The 20,548-nt window shown below is 44.9% G+C and overlaps 1 protein-coding gene across 1 annotated transcript in view; it reads right to left on the bottom strand.

Moving 5' to 3' along the window:
* Nucleotides 1-20,548, bottom strand: part of slc12a5a (solute carrier family 12 member 5a) — a gene marked incomplete at both ends in the record, with an annotated part of 319,359 nt that overhangs the window by 23,728 nt on the left and 275,083 nt on the right. Inside the window, 9 exons of the mRNA XM_079509226.1 lie at nucleotides 4,114-4,233; nucleotides 5,267-5,365; nucleotides 6,145-6,263; nucleotides 7,779-7,953; nucleotides 9,159-9,216; nucleotides 12,134-12,232; nucleotides 12,974-13,144; nucleotides 15,655-15,866; nucleotides 18,105-18,352. Of these exons, the coding sequence (XP_079365352.1) occupies nucleotides 4,114-4,233; nucleotides 5,267-5,365; nucleotides 6,145-6,263; nucleotides 7,779-7,953; nucleotides 9,159-9,216; nucleotides 12,134-12,232; nucleotides 12,974-13,144; nucleotides 15,655-15,866; nucleotides 18,105-18,352 (1,301 nt within the window). The remainder of the gene's footprint in view (nucleotides 1-4,113; nucleotides 4,234-5,266; nucleotides 5,366-6,144; nucleotides 6,264-7,778; nucleotides 7,954-9,158; nucleotides 9,217-12,133; nucleotides 12,233-12,973; nucleotides 13,145-15,654; nucleotides 15,867-18,104; nucleotides 18,353-20,548) is intronic.

Genomic DNA, 20,548 nt, shown 5'->3' on the forward strand with positions numbered 1-20,548 from the left:
ACACAACACAACACCACCCGACCACTGTTAACACCACCCGACCACTGTAACACAACACAACACCACCCGACCACTGTTAACACCACCCAACCACTGTAACACAACACAACACCACCCGACCACTGTTAACACCACCCAACCACTGTAACACAACACAACACCACCCGACCACTGTTAACACCACCCAACCACTGTTAACACCACCCGACCACTGTTAACACCACCCGACCACTGTAACACAACACAACACCACCCGACCACTGTAACACAACACAACACCACCCGACCACTGTTAACACCACCCGACCACTGTTAACACCACCCGACCACTGTTAACAACACCCAACCACTGTTAACACCACCCGACCACTGTTAACAACACCCAACCACTGTTAACACCACCCGACCACTGTTAACAACACCCAACCACTGTTAACACCACCCGACCACTGTTAACACCACCCGACCACTGTTAACACCACCCGACCACTGTTAACACCACCCGACCACTGTAACACAACACAACACAACCCGACCACTGTTAACAACACCCAACCACTGTTAACACCACCCGACCACTGTTAACACAACCCAACCACTGTTAACACCACCCAACCACTGTTAACAACACCCAACCACTGTTAACACCACCCGACCACTGTTAACACCACCCGACCACTGTTAACACCACCCGACCACTGTTAACACCACCCGACCACTGTTAACACCACCCGACCACTGTTAACACCACCCGACCACTGTTAACAACACCCAACCACTGTTAACACCACCCAACCACTGTTAACACCACCCAACCACTGTAACACCACCCAACCACTGTAACACCACCCAACCACTGTTAACACCACCCAACCACTGTTAACACCACCCAACCACTGTAACACCACCCAACCACTGTAACACAACACAACACCACCCGACCACTGTTAACACCATGATACTGCCATGATACTGACCATCCAGTGACCATGATACTGACATGATACTGACATGATACTGACATGACACTGACCATGATGCTGACCACGATACTAACCATGATGCTGACCACGATACTAACCATGATACTGACAATACCGGCTAATTTTGAATATGAATGAGAACCACTGAAATAGGGCATTTATGTGGGAGAAAAAAAGCTGTGTATTACATAACGCAGTAGAAAGAGAGGGAGGGAGCAGAGAGAGAGAGAGAGAGAGAGGGAGCAGAGAGAGAGAGGGAGGGAGCAGAGAGAGAGAGGGAGGGAGCAGAGAGAGAGAGGGAGGGAGCAGAGAGAGAGAGGGAGGGAGCAGAGAGAGAGAGAGAGAGAGCAGAGAGAGAGAGGGAGGGAGCAGAGAGAGAGAGGGAGGGAGCAGAGAGAGAGAGGGAGGGAGCAGAGAGAGAGAGGGAGGGAGCAGAGAGAGAGAGAGAGGGAGCAGAGAGAGAGAGAGAGGGAGCAGAGAGAGAGAGGGAGGGAGCAGAGAGAGAGAGGGAGGGAGCAGAGAGAGAGAGGGAGGGAGCAGAGAGAGAGAGCAAATGAGTTGCTTGTATGTGTATTAACATTACATGTAGGTCTGTCAGTATGTGGCACACGTCCACACGTCCCATCCACCAGAGGGACACGTCCCATCCACCAGACGTCCCGTCCACCAGAGGCACCAGTGCATAACAGCATTATGTGTTAGGGTGGTAGTTAACATGATGTCTAACAGCATTATGTGTTAGGGTGGTAGTTAACATGATGTCTAACAGCATTATGTGTTAGGGTGGTAGTTAACACGATGTCTAACAGCATTATGTGTTAGGGTGGTAGTCAACATGATGTCTAACAGCATTATGTGTTAGGGTGGTAGTTAACATGATGTCTAACAGCATTATGTGTTAGGGTGGTAGTCAACATGATGTCTAACAGCATTATGTGTTAGGGTGGTAGTTAACATGATGTCTAACAGCATTATGTGTTAGGGTGGTAGTTAACATGATGTCTAACAGCATTCTGTGTTAGGGTGGTAGTTAACATGATGTCTAACAGCATTATGTGTTAGGGTGGTAGTTAACATGATGTCTAACAGCATTATGTGTTAGGGTGGTAGTTAACATGATGTCTAACAGCATTATGTGTTAGGGTGGTAGTTAACATGATGTCTAACAGCATTATGTGTTAGGGTGGTAGTTAACATGATGTCTAACAGCATTATGTGTTAGGGTGGTAGTTAACATGATGTCTAACAGCATTATGTGTTAGGGTGGTAGTTAACATGATGTCTAACAGCATTATGTGTTAGGGTGGTAGTTAACATGATGTCTAACAGCATTATGTGTTAGGGTGGTAGTTAACATGATGTCTAACAGCATTATGTGTTAGGGTGGTAGTTAACATGATGTCTAACAGCATTATGTGTTAGGGTGGTAGTTAACATGATGTCTAACAGCATTATGTGTTAGGGTGGTAGTTAACATGATGTCTAACAACATTATGTGTTAGGGTGGTAGTTAACATGATGTCTAACAGCATTATGTGTTAGGGTGGTAGTCAACATGAAGTCTAACAGCATTATGTGTTAGGGTGGTAGTTAACATGATGTCTACTGCCAAACGCCTGCTCATTGAAACCCTGATTGAATGTTTAGACGTCTTTTACATTGCTCTGCTGCTCAACGTCACAATAACGTATTTTCAACTACAACGATGTTGAAAATACATTGCACATTATATTATATCGTCGCTGTCGGGCGAAACATTTTTAACTTTTTTTTCAGCACGTGTGCAGTTTATAAATACTGAACTAGAGAAAAGTGTTAACAAGAGCTTGTGACTAAATAATAACTACATCACATCCATTGGAACACCATCCATCCATCCATCCATCCATCCATCCATCCATCTTCAACTGCTTATCCCGAGTCGGGTTGAGGGGGCAACAGTTCCAGCAGAGATTTCCAGCCTTCCCTCTCCAAAGCAACATTAGTAACTTCCTCCTGGGGGATCCCAAGGCGTTCCCAGGCCAGTGTGGAGATGTAATGCCACCCATCTGGTCCTTGGTCTGCCCCGGGGTCTCCTCCCAGTGGGACGTGCATCGAGGACCTCCCCTATTCTTCACTTGCACAATGTAGGAGGCGGGACTAAGGGGGACTTCCTGTTGGGATATCACCCAAGTGTTTTCTTCCTGTCCATCGGGAGTGCATGTAAGTCAGTCATTTTCTACGGACAATTATAGTATTTTCTCGTCACTTGTAATTTTTTAAATTACGTTTAATTTTTTTTTATTCATATGGTTCATTAATTTACCATTCGTTTTTATCGTAATGTTTTATTTAGGGTTTTTTTCTCAAGGGGAAAGTTGTATGCTCCAGTGCAGCAGCACAGACAGGCACAACTTTCCCCTTCAGAAAAAAACCCTAAATAAAACATTACGATAAAAACGAATGGTAAATTAATTAACCATATGAAAAGTTTTTTTTAAACATAATTAAAAAAATTACAAGTGACGAGAAAATACTGTAATTGTCCGTAGAAAATTACTGACTTACATGCACTCCCGATGGACAGGAAGAAAACACTTGGGTGATATCCCAACAGGAAGTCCCCCTTAGTCCCGCCTCCTACATTGTGAAAGTGAAGAATGGAGATGCTCGAGAGGCATCCGAGTAGTGTCTCTACTCCAAGTCTCTCTTGTAAATTCTTTCCCCATTTAGTGAAAAGTAACTGTCTTGGACATACAAGGTTTCCACCCGATAGAGACGGCACGTGCTAAAATGCTGCAATCTTTTTTCAATCACTTTTCTTCTTCTGTCAAGGTGGCCTGCGTAAAAACCCATAACATCCATAACCTGCCTTGACAGGAAATTACAACAACCCAAACAAGCTGTGGGAACCGCAAACAAACTGTCTCCTTTAACCGCCTGCACTGGACTGATGGATGGTGTGGGTTTTCAAAGTTCCAAACTCCTCCTCAAACACACACACGTGTGTGTGTGTGTGTGTGTGTGCGTGTGTGTGTGTGTGTGTGTGTGTGTGTGTGTGTGTGTGTGTGTGTGTGTGTGTGTGTGTGTGTGTGCGTGCACAGCCAGTCAGCTTATCCAATCTCTCCCATGGGCGTAGCACTCCACTCACCCTGCAAACTCGATATACTTGTAGATAGAGCCGGCGATTACCATGGCGACGATGGCGTAGTACCAGGAGCAGAGGAACATGAGTGTGAGACACAGACTCATCCCCAGGAAGGACAGAGCCCTGTAGAGAACACACCGGTCCATGGATGGACGAACAGACAGACAGAGACAGAGACAGACAGACAGACAGACAGACAGACAGACAGACAGACAGACAGACAGACAGACAGACAGACAGACAGACAGACAGACAGACAGACAGACAGACAGACAGACAGACAGACAGACAGACAGACAGACAGACAGACAGACAGACAGACAGACAGAGACATAGCCAAAGTTTATATAGGGTAAAAAAGTACAATATTTGCCTCTGAAATGTAGTGGAGTAGAAGTAAAAGTACACCACTGCATATTAGACAGACAGACAGTTTATATACAGTATTATAAAAAAATAGAATAACAATAGAAAATGTTATTAAAAAGACAGAAGGAAACCAGCACATTGCAATGTCCTTTCCAAAAATGTTTTAGCCTCACTGGGACAAGCAATGAATTAGGCAATGAAGGCTGAATAGCTGAAGTGTGCGCATTGCTTGACGCTTCCATTCAGGTTTTGATAACACCAATTAAACCGGCCATACTTTCCCAAAGGGCGCTAGACTAGCAGGCCTCCCTCCTATTTCGCTTCCCACTAAATACCTTCAGCGAAAACAGTCAGACAACAAGCTTGTATAGAGTTTGTAGATCGCTATTTTTGATAGGATGTTAACCGCAGAATGGGGATGGGTTTGGACTTGTTTTTGTTTGTGTTTTTTTAATTAGTTTTTTATCCCACGATTTTGTAACCCATTTTCCACCCATGTGTCAATTATCTAATGTGATCCTGGGCTCTACACACCCTCCGCCAACCTGGGGAGAGCAACAGACTTGAACTCATGCTTCCTTCATGCATGAGTGTCCAAGTTGCTCCTTTACACCTGACAGGGGGGAGTTTCCCTGGTAGGACGTAGCGCGTGGAAGGAACACGTTATTCCAACCAGTTCCTTTCCCCTCCATCAGGCGCCCCGGCTGGCCAGGGGGAGGCAGTTTTAGAGACCAGGATTAGACTTGTTTTAATTGTCTCGGGTTCAGCTGTGACGTGTTGAACAGACCAGTGGTAGAACTTGAAGCGGGGTCTCCAGTTGGGAGTCCTCAGCAGGGTCTGCAAGGCACAGGCCAGGTTCACAAACATGTAGCACATCAGGAAGAACCTGCAGGGCACACAACAAAACACACAACAGTCTTTAGTGTCAATAGAGCCTATTTTCGACTGAAAACATGATGCATGTCGCATCAGTCAAGTCAGGCTTAACACAACCTTAAACTTCAGTCAACCGGGGTCCATAGTCTATTTGAAATTCTCCATTCATTGCCAATGGGAATTTAATGTTTGTGTAGGACAAAGTTTGTGAACGACACCAAAAGCTGGATATAGGAGGGGCTAGTGCCCCTCAAAAACAGATTCAAGGACACAGTTCTTCCTTACTTAGTTAACTTAACTGTTTTCAAATATGATGCTTTGTATGGTTAATATGAACCTGTTTAACCTTACAGATTAAACATCACACAGAAAGTGCAGGAATCTTAGCAGTTTAGCAGTGGCAACAGCCAGGTTTTTTATGTTGATTTCTACGGTTTCAATTCAGATTTGTTGTTCACAATGTATAACCTTATAGCAAAGCGGGTGTGTGATAGTGTGATTACTGCATCCTTGCAGATTTTAATTAATGTCCATGTAATAAGCGTGTAGGCTTATTAGGGGGGGGGGTGATCATAGTGCCCGTGTCAGGCTCACACAGATCAGCTGTAGCATCACAGGAGCAGAGCCACACCACCAGATGCAATGCAATATCACTGCAATAAATGTTTTTTATCTAGACGGAAAGTGTCCTGGCTTATTTAAACACTAATGTCTTACAATTGCCCACTGTTGGTTTAGCGTATAGATAACACTAAAATAGAAATACCATAGAGATAATTCAGTGCTCACATGGAGAGGATGGGGGCCACTAAGTCCAGGGAGGCAATGATGATGCCAATTTCACAGATGCAGGCGGTCAGCAGCAGAGACCAGGTGGGCTCCCCGTTGGCCTTTCCATGGCCAAAGATCTGGAAAGACAACACTTTCATTATTATTATTGTTATTTTTATTGCATGCCAAGGAAGAGTACTACAGATGCAATATTTGCTTTGAGGATGTTGACAGAGAAGTTCAGAGAGAGCTGCATTGTGTCTTTGTAGATCTGGAGAAAGCATATGATAGGGTGCCGAGAGAGGTATTGTATGAGGAAGCATATGATAGGGTGCCGATAGAAAGCATATGATAGGGTGCCGATAGAAAGCATATGATAGGGTGCCGAGAGTGGTATTGTATGAGGAAGCATATGATAGGGTGCCGATAGAAAGCATATGATAGGGTGCCGATAGAAAGCATAAGATAGGGTGCCGAGAGTGGTATTGTATGAGGAAGTCTGGAGTGATGGAGAAGTATGTTAGAATGGTGCAGGACATGTAGGGAAGTTGTAAGACAGTGGTGAGGTGTTCTATGGGTGAAGTTGTAAGACAGTGGTGAGGTGTGCTATGGGTGAAGTTGTAAGACAGTGGTGAGGTGTGTGCTATGGCTGTGACAGAGGAGTTCAAGGTGGAAGTGGGTCTGCATCAAGGATCAGCACTGAGACCCTCCTTGTTCACCATGGTGATGGACAGGCTGACAGATGAGGTTAGACAGGAATCCCCATGTACCATGATGTTTGCAGATGACATTGTTCATCTGTAAGTGAGAGCAGTGAGTAGGTAGAGGGAAATCTAGAAAGGTGGAGATATGCCCTGGAAAAAAGAGGGATGAAGGTTAGCCGCAGGAAGCCAGAATGAATGAGAGGAACCCAAGTGGAACAGTGAGGTTACAGGGAGTAGACGTGAAAAGTGGAGTACTTTAAGTACTTAGGGTCAACATTTCAGAGCAGTGCAGAGTGTGGAAAAGAGGTGAAGAAACGAGTGCAAGCCAGTTGGAATGGGTGGAGAAAAGTGATGTGTGATAGGAAAGTATCAGCAAGAATGAAAGGCAAGGTGTACAAGACGGTGGTGAGACCAGATATGTTGTATGTTTTAGAGACAGTCGCACTGAGGAAAAAGACAGGAAGCAGATCTGGAGGTAGCTGAGACTAAAATGTTGAGGTTCTCTCTGGGAGTAACAACGATGGATAGGATCAGGAATGAGTATGAGTGTCGTCGCAGTGTCGTCGCATCGTGTCCTGACAACAGGACAAAGGAGCAGTGGAGTGGTGAGGGTGACGCTGAACAAACCAAGCAGTGTGTGACACACGCAGACTAGCCGCGGTACACCCAGGCTTTTATTTTCGTTCGCATTCGGCTCAAAGCCTGCATGGGGAAACGCATTGTAAAATCTGCCATAGGAAGCCAATAACAGTGCAGAGGCGCGTCGCTCCAAATTTGGTGATGTCAGTGTTCCCCGCCGTTTTCTACCGGGGAGGGGAGGGGAGGGGAGGAGGGGGCGGGGGCTCAGATCGGTGAACCAATAGGATCCACCGCCTGTTTTCAACCGGCCACCGAACCCTCTGGACCAGAAAGCACACAGGCTGGGCCAGGCTATACATGCAGACTGACCCGTAGGGCCGGCACGATGCCATCCTTGGCGATGGCCTGCATCAGTCGAGGGGCGCCCGTCAAGCTCTGAAGACCCGCGCCGCAGGTGGAGAAGAAGGAGCCGATCACGATGACCCACGGTGATGGCCATGCCAACGTGCCAATCACCAGGTTCCCTTGAACGCCCTCTCCGAACCTGAGGCAGAGAGGAGACAGTTATAGGAACTACAGGAACATTTAGGCATGCTCATATTTCAACTCACGACTCATATCAAGGATTCCTGCGAGAGATAATATCCTTTCCCATTCCTGAATGGCTCTACTTCACAACCGCTCTAAAAGAGCATGTGCAGGTGGCTGCAATTCGGAAATGGCCCGAACCAAAGCCTACCAGACCTTGTATTGAACTGTACTTTCCTGTGCCTTTCTTTCTTTTATTTTGTTAATACAGTATTCAATCAATCCAAATTCCAACTGTGGGAAAAAATATTACAGGTGTTCATGTCACTATTATTCAACAAAGGTGTTTCCATTGTTACTTTTTTCCCTCGAAAGAAATAAAAGTCGAGCACAAAAATGTTCTGATTGATAATTGATAATTCGGCTAAAAAACACTAGGAACAGAGCTAGTGGTGGTTGGTCTGAATGCAGATATAAAACCCTAGGAACAGAGCTAGTGGTGGTTGGTCTGAATGCAGATATAAAACCCTAGGAACAGAGCTAGTGGTGGTTGGTCTGAATGCAGATATAAAACCCTAGGAACAGAGCTAGTGGTGGTTGGTCTGAATGCAGATATAAAACACTAGGAACAGAGCTAGTGGTGGTTGGTCTGAATGCAGATATAAAACCCTAGGAACAGAGCTAGTGGTGGTTGGTCTGAATGCAGATATAAAACCCTAGGAACAGAGCTAGTGGTGGTTGGTCTGAATGCAGATATAAAACCCTAGGAACAGAGCTAGTGGTGGTTGGTCTGAATGCAGATATAAAACCCTAGGAACAGAGCTAGTGGTGGTTGGTCTGAATGCAGATATAAAACCCTAGGAACAGAGCTAGTGGTGGTTGGTCTGAATGCAGATATAAAACCCTAGGAACAGAGCTAGTGGTGGTTGGTCTGAATGCAGATAGACATGCGTTAATAACACTAGGAACAGAGCTAGTGGTGGTGGTCTGAATGCAGATAGACATGCGTTAATAACACTAGGAACAGAGCTAGTGCGGTGGTCTGAATGCAGAACACTAGGAACAGAGCTAGTGGTGGTTGGTCTGAATGCAGATAGACATGCGTTAATAACACTAGGAACAGAGCTAGTGGTGGTTGGTCTGAATGCAGATATAAAACCCTAGGAACAGAGCTAGTGGTGGTTGGTCTGAATGCAGATAGACATGCGTTAATAGACTTACTTGTCTCTGAGAACCACGCCGTCGATGCAAGCACCAAACATGAACACACTGGACATGTCTTAGGAGTTCTAGATCAGGAAATGAATCAAATGGTGGATGAACAATAGCTTTTTGACCCTCAATGAAAGCAAAACAGAACACATCATCTTCGGCCATAACTCACTTCCCATCACTTCTCTGGGCCCCCTCAGTGCCAACCTACATTTATCTGTAAAAAACCTTGGTGTAACCTTCGATAGCAACCTTAAATTCGACAAACAGATCAGCTCCGTAGTTAAAGCCAGATTTTATCAGCTCCAGCTCCTGTCAAGAATCAAGGCCTACCTCTCCCCATCCAATCTGGAAAGGGTAATTCATGCCTTCATCACTACAAGCAAGGTTAGATTACTGCAATTCCCTTTATGTAGGACTGGACCAAACGGCTCTTAGGTGTCTGCAGCTGGTGCAGAAGGCTGCCGCTCGCCTTCTCACCGGCAAGAAGAAACGCGACCACGTTACCCCGGTCCTAGCCTCCCTCCACTAGCTCCACATTACCCCGGTCCTAGCCTCCCTCCACTAGCTTCCTGTCTATTCCCGAATCAAGATTTTGTTTTTAAAGCCCTAAATGGGCTGGCCCCCCTGTACCTGTCAGAACTCATAGACCCGTATGTTCCGCTCAGACCCCTGCAGGTCAGCTGACAAGCTACTGCTGATTGACCCTAAAACCAAATGCAAGACGAGAGGTGACCGGGCCTTTGCAGCGGCCGGCCCTAGACTCTGGAACAGCCTACACTTCCATATTCGCTCTGTTACCTCATTAGAGGTTTTCAAGTCCCTATTAAAGACTCACTTTTTCTCTGTGGCCTTCGACAATGCCTGATTATGTAAATGGTATACTGAATTTAGCTCTATTTATTCTTATTTTGTCTATCTGTACCTCCATATTGTTGCCATGCACTTATGTTATGTTTGCATGTACTGTTCTGTCTTTTCTATTTTTTAACCTGTACAGCACTTTGGTCGATCATTGGTCGTTGTGATAGGTGCTATATAAATAAAGTTTGAGTTGAGTGAGTTGAGTTGAAATGATAGGCTGCTAAACACACATTTACTGAGCCCTGTCGCCATGTCAGTCTCTGCATCACAGGCCTGACACTATCACTTAAGTTTACATGAATATACCATATGACTGTGAATATACTCCATTCACACAAATTGAATACATTTTTAATATCTGCTGTTAAGTGATAATCTCTTACTTTAAAGTCTCTTACTTAGACTGACTTCGTTTTAACATAGATTACTTGACACTAGACTGTATCTGTTGTATGGGTTTTTAACGCACAATGAATTTCACGTGCCTTTTACTTTGTAACTGGTATTGCTGACAATAAAGTTGAACCTTGAGGTATTCCTCACTTTTGAGAGACATGTGGCAGCCAAGTCTATGGACTTTTAATGATTGTCTCATCCATGGTCCCCCCAAAAATCAGCAAGCCCCCTAAAAATCAGGCCCCCACTCGTGGCATCACGCGGCAGCCACAGTGGGCACCCCTCACTTCACACGAGTGTGACTTTTATTTCATTCAATAGTACATGAAAAGGGTGTTTTGAAAGACAAAGAGGTCCCACACACTGTCAGAAGACAAAGAGGTCCCACACACTGTCAGAAGACAAAGAGGTCCCACACACTGTCAGAAGACAAAGAGGTCCCGCACACTGTCAGAAGACAAAGAGGTCCCGCACACTGTCAGAAGACAAAGAGGTCCCGCACACTGTCAGAAGACAAAGAGGTCCCGCACACTGTCAGAAGACAAAGAGGTCCCGCACACTGTCAGAAGACAAAGAGGTCCCACACACTGTCAGAAGACAAAGAGGTCCCGCACACTGTCAGAAGACAAAGAGGTCCCACACACTGTCAGAAGACAAAGAGGTCCCACACACTGTCAGAAGACAAAGAGGTCCCGCACACTGTCAGAAGACAAAGAGGTCCCACACACTGTCAGAAGACAAAGAGGTCCCACACACTGTCAGAAGACAAAGAGGTCCCACACACTGTCAGAAGACAAAGAGGTCCCACACACTGTCAGAAGACAAAGAGGTCCCACACACTGTCAGAAGACAAAGAGGTCCCGCACACTGTCAGAAGACAAAGAGGTCCCGCACACTGTCAGAAGACAAAGAGGTCCCGCACACTGTCAGACACTATTTGGTCGACGTTTCGGTCGCTTAGACCTTCATCAGGACAGACAGCCTGGACAGACGATTGTCTGTCCTGATGAAGGTCTAAGCGACCGAAAGAGCAACATTTTTTGGCAAGTGTCTGACAGTGTGCGGGACCTCCTCTTTGTCTTTCAAAGATAACCTTTTCATCATCATATGCTCTATTGCCCTACGCACCTGTAACCAGCCTTTTGAGGTGTGCATCTGCCTTTTGCTATAAAATTCAATAGTAAATACCTTATGCATATTTGATATTGGTGTTTTGTTATTTGATATTGACTTTTGCTTATGTGGCTTTTACAGAGAGCTTAAGCTTTTTTATGGGTGGGTGTCTTGTTTTGTGTCTTGTTTTCTCAGAAACTCTATTATGATAGCTCTGTCACTGATCCAAGGCTTTATTAGGGATCAATTGTTCTTATAGGGAACAAACCTGCTCTGGCCATTATTGGCAGTGCACCAAGTTGATAGCAAAACACACCAAATTCAAGCCGAGTGATAGAAAGCTGCTTTAGCCAGATCGAGTCAAAAATAGATCCATGTAATGGAAATGCATTGTATACTAAAGAACAAAACATTACTTGTTTTGCAATGACCTTATTCGGGTGTATTAACCTGTGTACGGCCAAAGCATCATTTTTATACAACACCTTGTTAGTACTATTTTAAAACGACCAGTGTTTTACTATTATGCTATACCCTACTGTACAGAATTCGCTTAATGGTCTATGCGATAACTCCATGTGTCCCTGAGGGGGCAGTTGTGAGTAGGATACAGACAATGGAGGTGGTGGTGATGGCTGCAATAGTTCCAATGGGGATGGACTTCTGGGCATCACGCAGGTCCCCTGAGCGGTTGGAACCAGCCATGATGCCTGAGCAGAGAGACAGCAGAGAGACAGACAGGTGGATATAGGCAGAGAGAAAGAAAGACAGACAGAAATAGCAGAGGTCATCACACCACTAGATAGGGGGAGACGAGAGGTTCGGTTTGGGGTTAGATTTAGAGTTCGGACCACTACACATAAACACAACCCTCCCACATTGCAACGGCGATCCGACTGATATGCATATGCCCATATCTGGAGATCTCTGTATCAGTCCTTGGTCCTGGTATAGCATGAAACTTAAACTCATTTTTAACATTTTACTATTTTACTATTTTACTTTACTATATACTATAGTATATATACTATAGTATATATACTATAGTATATATACTTCCCTAGTATATAGTATATAGTATATACTATATACTATATACTGTATATACCTTAGAGTTGTTGTGTGGAAATAATAAAAAAATTGCCCCCCATTCTGTGTTGCCTAGAACTGGAGGTCTGAAGAAAATCAGTAACATTATGAAGTACATCTTTGTGATGTCACTGAGATGTACTTCATAATGTTACAGATTACAGACGCATTGTGAGCTTGTAGATCGGCTATTTTCAGCAAGTGTTGTACATTACAATACATTGTAGTCGACTAAATCAACTGTAGATTTAAAACCAGACTAACACTAAAACATTCCAGGTGACTAAAATGTGACTAAAACTATTCAAGAGACTATGACTAAAAGTAAAATCAAAATGTTACTGTAGTCTAGCAGGCTATACCTGTGACGGACGGGAAGTAGATGCCGACCAGCAGCGTGAAGAAGCTGGTGATGTCGGCCAGGACGTAACGGTTGGAGTTGGTCAGGGGCTCGTCGATCCCCTCCACGGACATGGACGGGTCTTTCTTGGCAATCAGGTCACCTTTTTCGTAGTAGGTTCCAAACAGGTTATCTGGGTATTGGAGATGGTATAGAGATAGTCAGAGAGAATCAATGGGAAGAATTAACACAATTTTGGCCTTGGATGTGTATAGGCCTACACGTCTTTTATATCAAGCCTTGGACGTCTTTTTTATTGATAAAAAGAGGTTGGCCTCTCCTTCTGCAATGTACTTCTTGTTGATTCGCGCATTCGCACTGCTGTTCACTTCCTTGTTTGCGGCTCGAAAAGAATGACTCGTATCTCCTAATCTATAGAGTTTTGACCAGATGGGCAATATTCTGTCTTCATTTCTATAGAGACTTTAGTGTGACCAGCGTGAGGTAAGAATGGAAGATTATGCCTCCCGGTTTTGGTGGGGAACGGAAGTGGGGGACCTTTCAGAGTAAAGGTTTTGGTGGGGAACGGAAGTGGGGGACCTTTCAGAGTAAAGGTTTTGGTGGGGAACGGAAGTGGGGGACCTTTCAGAGTAAAGGTTTTGGTGGGGAACGGAAGTGGGGGACCTTTCAGAGTAAAGGTTTTGGTGGGGAACGGAAGGGGGGGACCTTTCAGAGTAAAGGTTTTGGTGGGGAACGGAAGGGGGGGACCTTTCAGAGTAAAGGTTTTGGTGGGGAACGGAAGGGGGGGACCTTTCAGAGTAAAATCTGCCATATCTGCTGGCCATCTAGCGCCATTATTTTTGAAAACCTCTGGCGCATTTTAAGTGTTAAGGTCCTGGCAGACTGGACACATTCTAAGTGTTAAGGTCCTGGCAGACTGGACACATTCTAAGTGTTAAGGTCCTGGCAGACTGGACACATTCTAAGTGTTAAGGTCCTGGCAGACTGGACACATTCTAAGTGTTAAGGTCCTGGCAGACTGGACACATTCTAAGTGTTAAGGTCCTGGCAGACTGGACACATTCTAAGTGTTAAGGTCCTGGCAGACTGGACACATTCTAAGTGTTAAGGTCCTGGCAGACTGGACACATTTTAAGTGTTAAGGTCCTGGCAGACTGGACACATTCTAAGTGTTAAGGTCCTGGCAGACTGGACACGTTTTTCGGAAAACCAGCAGAAAAACGCTGCTAAAAAACGAAGAAGGCAGCAGTGTGCAGGGACCTTTAAGCCTGTTTTCATACTTTGCCGTGTGGTGGCGACAATGCGTCGCAGATGTAATGTTTTGTGTGCTTATTAGATCTGCTATTTGCAGTCCATTAACCCAACATACGGCAATGCATGAATTAAGCAGTAGGGCTGAATGATTCAGAGAGTTACATTATGTCAACGTAAGGTGATACGGAAATATTGTTGTAAATCAAGACTAAACATCTGTTTTGGATAATTATTTTTGATTGATTCTGTATATTACTAAGGCTGTTTTTGCTGACTGTGCTCTCAGCAGTGAGAGTTAATGAGCTTGTTATCCTACCAGGCATTGAGAGAAACTGACAATATCATGATTACTGTGAGTCTATGGTTAAGCAATATTACACGAGAGTGTGTACCGTCATTAATGCCATTAATGACGCTAAAGCACAACCTCGAGTGTAATATTGCGATTGTACAACAGTTATTATTAGGACCAAGTACAGCTATTGCGATTATACAACATACACACTACCCTTAAAAAACACATCACCTCAATTTCATTACTACTAATAAAAAATATATATTTTGAATGACAGATGCAGCCAGTGCCACTACGACCAAAAATGTCCCAAGAAAATTTCTAGTCTAGCAACCCAGCCGGCTCTGCTCTGGGAGAGCAGCGGGACGTTTGAGGGGTGCTAGCCCCTCCTATGCCTAGCTTTGTGTGTTTGTGTGTACCCCATAGCGATGACTTGATTGGCTGAGCAATGTACATATTGAGGATAAAAAGTGAGGACAGAAAATTGAGGACGCCACAATTAAGTGATTAGTTGGATTGGACTTGAGGATAAAAATGTGATGATGTATGATGATAAGAGCGCCCCTCACTTCACACGGGTGTGCTTTTTATGTTTTGTTTTGGTGTTCCATCATGCTCGTTTAAAAGCACGGCTAGATGGCTATTTCAACCAATCAGCTTCCTACAAACGACCTGTATAATAAAGCAATAAGCCAAGAGGTCTCAGGTTACCGGGTATTTTATAATGGCTGAAAGAGGCGTAGTGAGACTCGACGCGTAGCGGAGTTTCTCCAACCGGTAAGTCGGAGAAACTAAGAAGTAGCCTGGGCAGCATTCCTTTTCGGGTTTATGATCCGGTCTGGAACGGATGATATCGCTACTTCATGTTGTAGTATTGTTTTGTAGTCAGCAGGCAGGAACCATCAATCTGGAACTTCCTTTTCCCTCAAACTGATTTTTCTCAATAAAAGCTACAGGCTACGAGAGCTTTTATTGTTATTCTTCCGGTTTGAGGGAAAGGAAGTTCCAGATGATGGCACAACATGATATAGCGATATCACCGCTCCAGACCGGATCACATTTTGTAACACAGACCAGGCTTTCCTCCGAGGTGGACGCAAGGTTAACTAAGAAGTCTAACAGGACTGACTGACCTTTAAGGATTCCGCTGGTGATCCCAGGGATCCCCTGTGCCCGGGTCACATTGTTCTGCTCAAAGTACTTGTCGCAGGTTGCGTTCAGGAAGGGGGAGTCACAGAAGAGGGTCCACAGCTGGGTGGTGACGGTTCCGTTGCCCGACTCGATGGTCTTGGCGCACACGTTGAAATTCTTCCACACCAGCGTGCGGTTCCCCAGCATACACACGCTGTGGAGGAGAAGAGCACGACATGTCTGTCTGTGTGTGTGTGTGTGTGTGTGTGCGTGTGCGTGTGCGTGTGTGTGTGTGTGTGTGTGTGTGTGTGTGAGGCAGCACACACCTTAAGGCTTCAACATACAAACGAGTTTTCACGTGTGTGGGGGGTTGAGGAGTGCTTGTATGTTTTTTTACGCCTCCAGGCATAGTTTCAAACAGTTTCTGAAAATGAATGTGGGTCTATACACCTATTCATCCACCAGATGGCAGTTGCAAGATGCAATCAGCCCTGTGGAATCTACACACGTGTACCCAAATAATTAATTCATTACCCCTGAGTGCGCAAAAGTAGGTTGAATCAATCATATGCCGTCCCTCCAATGGAGCAGGTCTGACTGACAAATCCCAATGCTTATTTTCCACATCATAACATTTTATAGAGAGGTAATACAAAGGCGAGTACACCACATTAAAATAGTCTCCTGTGAATTATAACAATCACTTAAGATTTGGCTTAGTATGGCTCGAGTGTCCCAAAGAGCTTCACATGCTAGTTCCGTGTACGTTTCTACTCCTTTTTTGGAGAAAGAGGGAGTTGCAGGATCAGTGTTGATTTCGTCGACTAATACTATGACAAAAAATGTTCGTCGACTACATCTACAAGCTCACAACTGTGAGCTTGTAGATCCGGTATTTTCAGCAAGTGTAAAATCCGCCATTACGACGGCATCAAGGCCCGCCAAAATACATTTTAGTCGACTAAATCAACTGTAGATTTAGTCGACTAAAATCTTATGATATTTAGTCGACAGAAACTAGACTAACACTAAGACATTAGTGTTAAAACGAATGTGTGGCCCAGGCGGTGGCGTAACCGTCTGGGCACCCGACTGGTAATCCAGTCGCAGTGTGCCGCGGGTTCGACTCCCGAGCCCGACACGGCCTTTACTGCATGTCTTCCCCCATCTCTCTCCCGTTTCCTGTCAGCCTACTGTCTGTCCCTTCAAAAAACCAATAAAAGGCGTAAGCCGCAAAAAAATATCTTTAAAAAAAAAAAAAAACTAATGTGTGACTAAAATGTGACAAAAACTAAATGAAAACTAATAACTATTCCAGAGACTATGACTAAAACTAAAATCAAAATGAGCTGTCATCCGGTTCCTTTTACGAGTTGACTGTACGTTGACTGTAAGTCCTCGTCGGCTTGGCCACAGTCAGCGACCGAACGTCAGGGGGACAATTGGACTGACAAAAGGTCAGAAGTAATTTCGCCCCGCAGATCTTATGTAAGAGTACGTACTGTATGTCACTGTAGTTGTTCTCTGAGTGCTGCTGAATGGCACGTGCATGTGTGTGTGTGTGACTGACTGTGTGTGTGTGTGCGTGCGTGCGTGCGTGCGTGCGTGCGTGCGTGCGTGCGTGCGTGCGTGCGTGCGTGCGTGCGTGCGTGCGTGCGTGCGTGCGTGCGTGCGTGCGTGCGTAAAACCCGCCGTGAGCACCGGATGCTACTCCTAAATAATTGCTCTCAGTCAGGGGGGGGCGTTATTTTGTTGGGTATAATGGTTTCGTTTGGGTTGGTATGTAAGGGATAATGTATGGCTGAGTGGTCATTTATAGATAAATCACTGACAGGCTGATTAAGCACCGACACGTAGCGGAGGTGGTTAATCAGCCTGAAGGGGTAAAAACATACATTAACCACTTCAGCCCTTTATACATTTCGGCTATTTGAAAACAGCCGAGTTACAAAGCTCACAATGCATTGTGAGCTTGTAGATCTGCTATTTCCAAAAGATTTGTATACATTTGAAAACTTGAAATGGGACATTCAGCATAATGAGTAACTTTTGGTACTTTAAGTACACTTTTGTACTCAATTTTGTCAATTTTGAATTACAGACTTTTACTTGTAACTTGAGTATTTCAGTATCGATACTTTTGCTTAAGCAAAACATTTGAGTACTTTCTTCCACCGCTGGTTGTATTGTTCGTCCACATTCCACTGAGCATTTTTATGGCTATAGACCAGGGGTTCTCAACCCGTGGGTTGCGACCCCTCGGGGGGTCGCCAAATTATTTTGGGGGGTCCCCAAAAATTTTTTTGGGGGGTCCCCAAAATATATAAAAAAAAAAAAAAAAATTAAAATGTTATTTTCACGATTTTTCAAAAATAGCAGACCTACAAGCTCATAGCGCGCCACTCGGTGGCGCGCTATGAGCTGCTCGCTGGTGCTGCTCGCTGGTGCTTACGGGAAGTCGGGAGCTTCGATTCCGGTCTTGATGACGCCGGCGTAGACGGCCAGGATGGAGAGGATGACGCAGGCCAGGAACAGCAGCGCCAGCTTGTTGACGTACTTGACGCCGACGAACACCACCGTGGCCATGGACGTGAGCAGGAGGGTGCCGTACACACGCATGTTGTTCAGCAGCGCCGCCTCCGCCTCCGCACCCTCCAGGCCCTCCAGGGGGAAGATGGCTGCCTTGGGCGCTATGTAGATCTGGACGGGTAGAGAGAGAGAGAGAGAGAAAGAGGGGCTGTCAGAGAGGGAGGGCGGGTATGGCATGATAACTTAGATAGCATTTTATGTACAGGTAGATATAGTACTCTATAGTTTATATCTAACCACTTAACTCCAAAATGTTCATTTTTTCAGGAAATGGAAAAATATAAATTTTTCAGGAAATTATAAGAAGTTCAGTCAAAACTGTTCTTGGCTTTGTTTGTTCATAGTAGTACATTTGCTCATGTCAAAACTACAGGTGAATATGCATTTAAAAATGATTAATAATAAAAAAATATATATATCATATATTATCGGTTATCGGTATCGGTCTTGAGGAGCGGTAACTTATCGATATCGGTATCGGTTTCAAAAAATCAATGCACCCCTAATAAGAACACCTTATATTTTGAAAACAAAGCAACTGCCTCAACAAAGTTGGTGTTGTGACTTTCTACATTGTCAATGACTTGCATGAGAGGTGGGGAGGTGGTGGAGTTAGTTGCTTTAGCAGGCAGTTTCAGGGTCCAATGGAGTTAAGAGGTTTTGTCCAAAGTGGTTTTTTTTAATGCTTTTCATTGGTTCAATATTTTGGAAATAACACACAGACGTAGAGAGTGTTCACTATTATGAATTATGCAAAAAAAGAAGAAAGAAAATCGAAAACCTCAATAATGGAGTTAGGTGGTTTCCTCCCGACAGCAACGACTGTATTGTTTCCATATATAGATATTCCACTGTGAGGTTCATAGCTTACGTATATGAGTCTTGATGACTATGTTTATGTATTTGATGCAGTATTACCATGTTTCTGTTATTGCTTACTGTAAATCGCTCTGGATTATGAGCGTCTGCTAATTGAAATTGTAAATTGTATGATGGTACAAGAGGGGGGGGGGGGGGGGGGGGGGTACAAGTTATGTTTGAAAGTCAATGAGGCATTTAGAGGGATAGGAAAGACAAAGAGACACGGAACGAGAGGACACAGAGTTATGTAAGTTTCACAAAAATAAAGAGAGATAAGGAGAGATAGAGAGAGGGGGGGGGGGGGCTGAGAGACAGACGGGTCAACTTGAAGTGTGACAAACAGAGATTCTGATTCTCCCATCAACAAGCCCATCACGCCGGCTCCCAGTGTAATTGAACCACTCAAGCATGCTATTAATATTCCAAAAATAATTAACATTAATACCCGTCTACCGTTTTATTACTGGAACTAAAATAGAGCTGTCATTTTGTAAAAAGCCACTAATTGGTCCATCATCAGTATATCTGATGTATCGGAGTCTGGGCTGACTGCCCGGGTGCGTTGAAAGGAAAGCAACAGCCTGGCGTGGTTTTCCAACTTCAACCAAAAATAAAGTTCTTGAAAGGATTCCGAGCAGAACAAACAGAAGGAGGCTCGTCGTGACTCAGTGCTACGGTTTGGCTGTCGGGACTGAGCTGACGCGAGACGCTGAGGTTTACTTGGTTGCGCATCATGTCGTTGCATGCTGAAAATAGCTGATCTGCATGTGTGTGTGTGTGTGTGTGTGTGTGTGTGTGTGTGTGTGTGTGTGTGTGTGTGTGTGTGTGTGTGACACTGGTGTGCAACTATAAGTGTAAATCAGGGCTAAGAACATCATCACTGAGCAAGACTAGCTCCTGCTTCATGCTCATTGCTTGTCTATGTCCTATGTCCGTTTGCGTGTGTGTATGTGTGTGTGCGTGTGCGTGCGTGTGCGTGTGTGCGTGCGCGCACTGCGTGCGTGGATAAAACATATTCAAATCAGCCTTCTCCAGATCCCTTCCCCACAATTCTGTGGGGATTGTTATTTCACAATGGAAACTAAGCCAGCTTTGACCCAGAAGACAGAATTAACCTCTAGGCATGATCAAACTCTGAATACCCAATGGCAGGATCCAGAAGGACAATAAGAAAAAGGCGGCGTGTGCATGTGTGTGTGCATGTGTGTGTGTGCGTGTGTACGTGTGTGCGTGCATGCGAGTGCATGTGTGTGTATTCAGATAACAGTGGACCAAATTCATGAGAGCAAAAAGCGAAGGTCTCGTTACTCAGCGACTGACTGGATCTCGTCCTAACGTGGGATTTGCATAACTGACCGGCGCTCAATGCGGCATGAGGAGGAAAAACAGAGGGAGAAAGAAGTATGGAATAAAAGGACAGACGGAGGAGCTACGGAAGAACATCTC

The sequence above is a fragment of the Electrona antarctica genome (genome assembly GCF_951216825.1).
Source record: "Electrona antarctica genome assembly, chromosome: 9".
Classification (NCBI taxonomy): domain Eukaryota; kingdom Metazoa; phylum Chordata; class Actinopteri; order Myctophiformes; family Myctophidae; genus Electrona; species Electrona antarctica.